At 50.0% G+C, this 6,000-nt stretch overlaps 1 protein-coding gene across 2 annotated transcripts in view; it reads right to left on the bottom strand.

The window, feature by feature from the left end:
* LOC129714433 (bestrophin-2-like) overlaps window positions 1-6,000 on the bottom strand; it is a 29,701-nt gene that overhangs the window by 22,182 nt on the left and 1,519 nt on the right. For both annotated transcript variants that reach the window (XM_055664022.1, XM_055664021.1), the window contains exon 2: window positions 4,394-4,571. In XM_055664022.1, coding sequence (XP_055519997.1) covers window positions 4,394-4,545 — 152 coding nt within the window. In that variant the 5' untranslated portion in view covers window positions 4,546-4,571. The remainder of the gene's footprint in view (window positions 1-4,393; window positions 4,572-6,000) is intronic.

Raw genomic sequence — 6,000 nt, forward strand, 5'->3', positions numbered from 1 at the left:
CAACTTGACGAGTGAGATTTACCTCTTAGGGCTAACGGAATCAAGGGATATGGAGAGAAAGCAGGAACAGGGTACTGATTTTGGATGATCAGCCATGATCACATTGAATGGCGGTGCTGGCTTGAAGGGTCGAATAGTCTACTCCTGCACCTGTTGTCTATGTTTCTATGTTTCTATGTTTCTATGACATTGTTAAGGGCTTGGACATGCTAGAGGCAGGAAACATGTTCCCGATGTTGGGGGAGTCCAGAACCAGGGGCCGCGCACAGTTTAAGAATAAGGAGTAAGCCATTTAGAACGGAGACGAGGAAACACTTTTTCTCACAGAGAGTGGTGAGTGTGGAATTCTCTGCCTCAGAGGGCGGTGGAGGCAGGTTCTCTGGATGCTTTCAAGAGATAGCTAGATAGGGCTCTTAAAAATAGCAGAGTCAGGGGATATGGGGAGAAGGCAGGAACGGGGTACTGATTGTGGATGATCAGCCATGATCACATTGAATGGCGGTGCTGGCTGGAAGGGCCAAATGGCCTACTCCTGCACCTATTGTCTATTGTCTATTGTGGGCTGAAGGGCCTGTTCACCTGCTGTCCTATTCCAAGTCTATGCTTGGAAACAACTTGTTCAACCTTGAATTGAATTGAATTGAACACATTTTATTAGCCAAGGATGTATACACACACACAAGGAATTTGCCTTGATGCTTTGCTCACAAGTAACAACATGATGTACAGTAGACTATTAAAAATAAAACATTATAATTTAAACATGTGAAGATTGAAATAAAATACGACAGCACAAGGAGGCTACAGGCTTTTGGCTGTTGAGTAGAGCTACTACTCGTGGATAAAAAAGCTGATTTTATGCCTGGCTGTGGCACCTTTGACAGTCCAGAGTCGACTGTAGACTGTAGAATTCAGCAAAACACAAAGTGCTGGAGTGACTCAGTGGGTCAGGCAGGATCTCATAGAGTCATAGAGTGATACAGTGTGGAAACAGGCCCTTCGGCCCAACTTGCCCACACCACATTTAGCTCTTAGGGCTAACGGAATCAAGGGATATGGGGAGAAGGCAGGAACGGGGTACTGATTGGGGATGATCAGCCATGATCACATTGAAGGGCGGTGCTGGCTTGAAAAGGCCGAACGGCCTACTCCTGCACCTATTGTTTATTGTCTATTGTCAACCAACATGTCCCAGCTACACTAGTCCCCCACCTGCCCGCGTTTGGCCCATGTCCCTCCAAACCTGTCCTATCCATGTACCTGTCTAACTTGTATTCACTGGAGTTTAGAAGGATGAGGGGGCATCTTATAGAAACATATAAAATTATAAAAGGACTGGACAAGCTAGCTGCAGGAAAAATGTTCCCAATGTTGGGCGAGTCCAGAACCAGGGGCCACAGTCTTAGAATAAAGGGGAGGCCATTTAATACTGAGGTGAGAAAAAACGTTTTCACCCAGACAGTTGTGAATTTATGGAATTCCCTGCCACAGAGGGCAGTGGAGGCCAAATCACTGGATGGATTTAAGAGAGAGTTAGATAGAGCTCTAGTGGCTAGTGGAGTCAAGGGATATGGGGAGAAGGCAGGCACGGGTTATTGATAGGGGACGATCAGCCATGATCACAATGAATGGCGGTGCTGGCTCGAAGGGCTGAATGGCCTCCTCCTGCACCTATATTGTATTTTTCTAACTGTTTCTTAAGCATTGGGATAATCCCAGCATCAACTACCTCCTCTGGCAGCTTGTTCCATACACTCACCATCCTCTGTGTGTGGAAAAGTTACCCCTCAGATTCCTATTAAATCTTTTCCCCTTCACCTGAAACCTATGTCCTCTGGTCCCTGGGCATCTACCGATCTATTCCTCTCGTGATTTTGTACTCTCAAGATTTGATGTCTGTGGAGGGTAAAGGGCAGACAACGTTTAATGTCGAGACCCTTCTTCAGACTGATTCCCATTCCTTCCACAGGGCCATCCAGCACATTGTATTTTGCTCCAGATTCCAAGCTTGCATCTGCAGCCTCTTGAGCCAAGGACTTTGGATTTCGTTTTGTTTTTACACTATGTTGGTCTTTTAAATTTATCAAACCATTTTTTTTTTGGTTTGTTTTGTTATCTTATCTACTGTGTGTTTGAAAACTCGAGGTCCTGCTGCAAGCAAGAAGTTTGTTGTTCTGTTTTGAGACACTTGGCATTAAAATACTCAAGAAGGAACTGCAGATGCTGGAAAATCGAAGGTAGACAAAAGTACTGGAGAAATTCAGCGGGTGAGGCAGCATCTGTGGAGCGAATGAAATAGGCAACGTTTCGGCACGAAACGTTGCCTATTTCCTTCGCTCCATAGATGCTGCCTCACCCGCTGAGTTTCTCCAGCACTTTTGTCTATCTTCGATTAAATTTTCGACTCCTCAACTCCTCAACCTCTGCGCTGTTCCAGACACTGTATCTTGGGCAAGTTCTCAAAACTGCAGATGGGATTCAATCACCTCGATCTTATGATTAACTGGTTACTTTACAACATATCTTATAGAAACATATAAAATTCTTAAAGGATAAAAATGGTCCCGATGTTGGGGAAGTCCAGAACAAGGGGTCACAGTTTAAGGATAAGGGGGAAATCTTTTAGGACCGAGATGAGGAAAACATTTTTCACACAGAGAGTGGTGAATCTCTGGAATTCTCTGCCACAGATGGTAGTTGAGGCCAGTTCATTGGCTATATTTAAGAGGGAGTTAGATGTGGCCCTTGTGGCTAAAGGGATCAGGGGGTATGGAGAGAAGGCAGGTACGGGATACTGAGTTGGATGATCAGCCATGATCATATTGAATGGCGGTGCTGGCTCGAAGGGCCGAATGGCCTACTCCTGCACCTATTTTCTATGTTTCTATGATATGAGGAAAAACCTTTTTCACCCAGAGAGTTGTGAATCTGTGGAATTCTCTGCCACAGAGGACAGTGGAGGCCAATTCACTGGATGTTTTTTTCAAGAGGGAGTTAGGTTTAGCTCTTACAGCAAAAGAAATCAAGGGATATTGGGAAAATGCAGGAACGGAGTACTGATTTTAGATGATCAGCCATGATCATATTGAAGGGTGTTTTTTTTTGGAGATACAGCACGGAAACAGTCCCTTCGGCCCATCAGGCCCGTGCCGACCAGCGACGTGATCGCCACACATTAACACTATCATACACGCACTAGGGGCAATTGTTACATTTACCGAAGCCAATTAACCTACAAACCTGTACGTCTTTGGAGTGTGGGAGGAAACCGGAGCACCCGGAGAAAACCCACGTGGTCACGGGGAGAACGTGCACACTCCGTACAGACAGCGCCCAGGATCAAACCCGGGTCTCTGGCGCTGTGAGGCAGCAACTCTACCGCTGCACCACCATGATGCCCTGAGGTCCCCTGGCCGCTCGTTCCATATACCCACCACCCTTTGAATGATAATATAAGGGCCACACTCTCAGAGGGGAGATATGATGGGGGGTTTTAATCAAAAGGCAACAATCACCATGATCTGGAGTATGTTGCCTGCAATATTGATGAAATAGTCTGTAGTGAATCAGGACATAGGTTTACGGTGAGGGGAGAAATATTTAATAGGAATCTGAGGGGCAACATTTTTCACACACTTATTTCACTTTTGGGGTGCATGGAACGAGCTGCCAGAAGAGGTAGTTCAGGCTGGGACAATAAAAGCCTATAAGAGACATTTGGACAGGTTCATGGATAGGACAGGTTTGGAGAGATATGGGCCAAACGCAGGCTGGTGACAATAGACAATAGACAATAGGTGCAGGAGTAGGCCATTCGGCCCTTCGAGCCAGCACCGCCATTCAATGTGATCATGGCTGATCATCCCCAATCAGTACCCCGTTCCTGCCTTCTCCCCATATCCCCCGACTCCGCTATCTTTAAGGGCCCTATCTAGCTCTCTCTTGAACGCATCCAGAGAACCGGCCTCCACCAAGGCAGAGAATTCCACAGACTCACAACTCTCTGTGTGAAAAAGTGTTTCCTCGTCTCCGTTCTAAACGGCTTACCCCTTATTCTTAAACTGTGTGGCCTCTGGTTCTGTACTCCCCCAACATCGGGAACATGTTTCGTGCCTCTAGCGTGTCCAAGCCCTTAATAATCGTATATGTTTCAATGAGATATCCTCTCATCCTTCTAAACTCCAGAGTGTACAAGCCCACAGCCGCTCCATTCTCTCAGCATATGACAGTCCCAGGAATTAACCTTGTAAACCTACGCTGCACTCCCTCAATAGCAAGAATGTCCTTCCTCAAATTAGTCTCGACTCGGAATGTCTCTCCGCAGATGCTGCCCGTCCCGCTGAGCTACTCCAGCGTTTAGTGCGTGTGGTGGCCAGGGCACACGTTGACTGACCTGTAGGCAACGCTGAGCACGGCGTACATGAAGGAGAAAACCAGGAATTCCTTGTAGAGGAGCTTGTAGATGCTGCCTTTCCACAGCACCAGCAGCTTGGAGAAGCTGCAGAACCGCACATTGGCCACACGGGCAGTGTAGGTGATAGTCATTGCCGCGGCTGCACCAGGCTGCAGATCTGGGGAGGGATGGAGAGTGAGAGAGAGTGCAATGTTAGACCGACAACTGGGCAATGGGTGGGCAGAGACCTGGTGGGTATACGGAACCAGCTGCCAGGGGAGGTAGATGGGGCATTATGGGCGGCATGGTCAAGTCTGAAGAAGGGTCTCTCCAGAGATGCTGACTGACCCGCTGAGTTACTCCAGCATGTTGGGTCTATCTTAGTTGGGTCAAAGGACTTGTTTCCATGCTGTGGGACTCTTTCACTCAACAGGAGCAGAATGAGGCCATTCAGCCCATCGAGTCTTAATCATGGCCCATCTATCTCTCCCTCTCAGCCCCATTCTCCCGCCCTCTCGCCGTTACCTTTGATGGGATGGGCCAAGTTAAGTGGGGTATGGATGCAGGTGGGACGAGGGTAGGTGGGCCGTCCGGGTGGGCAGGCATGGACGAGTTGGGCCGAAGGCCCTGTTTCTGTGCAGAATGAGTCTATGACCGAGGAAAACGCGAAGGGAAATGTCGGGAGTTGTGGTGACAGGGCACGGTAGAGTTGCTGCCTCACAGCGCCAGAGACCCGGGTTCGATCCTGACTACAGGCGCTGTCTGTACGGAGTTTGTACATTCTCCCCGTGACCTGCGTGGGTTTTCTCCGGGTGCTCCGGTTTCCTCCCACACAGGTTTGTCGCTTAATACATGTTAATAGATTTATACGAGAGAGATTTATACTAGCTGGAGTAGCTCAGCGGGACAGGCAGCATCTCTGGAGAGGAATAGGTGACATTTCGGGTCGAGACCCTTCTTCAGACCCTCGACGCATTCCTTCTCTCCAGAGATGCTGCCCGTCCCACTGAGCTACTCCAGCATTTTGAATCCGCACTCTCCGAGGAGAGTCATTCCAAGTCACGGTTCCTGGTTTCTCCCCCTCCTGAGATGGTGGATGAGGGGGTAAAAGCTTCGCTGCCGGCTACCGAGCGGCCGCGGAGAGGCACCGGGTACCCCGGCCGGGCGGGGCAAGAGACCCGGGTAACATCCCCCTCCTACACCCCACCCCACCCCGGCCCAGCCCGGCCCGGGATCAACCGAGTGATGTTTCCTCGGCCAAGCCAAGTGTGGGTGGTCGCCACCCCCACCATCCATCCTCCTCTCCCCCCTCTCCCCCTCTCCCCCCTTTCTCTCTCACCCTCTCTCTCCCCCTCTCTTTCTCTCCCCTCTCCCTCCCCCCTCCCTCTCACCCCTCTCTCTCTCCCCCCTCTCTCTCCCCCCCCCTCTCTCTCTCTCCCTCCCTCTCCTCCCCCTCTCTCTTCCCCCCTCTCTCTCCCCCCTCTCTCCCCCGAAAGAGGGGCCTCCCCCTCTCTCTTCCCCCTCTCTCTCCCCCCTCTCTCCTCCCCCCTCCCTCTCCCCCTCTCTCTCACACTCCCCCCCTCCCCCCCTCTCCCCCTCTCTCCCCC

Source organism: Leucoraja erinacea, chromosome 39 (assembly GCF_028641065.1).
Source record: "Leucoraja erinacea ecotype New England chromosome 39, Leri_hhj_1, whole genome shotgun sequence".
Classification (NCBI taxonomy): Eukaryota; Metazoa; Chordata; class Chondrichthyes; order Rajiformes; family Rajidae; genus Leucoraja; species Leucoraja erinaceus.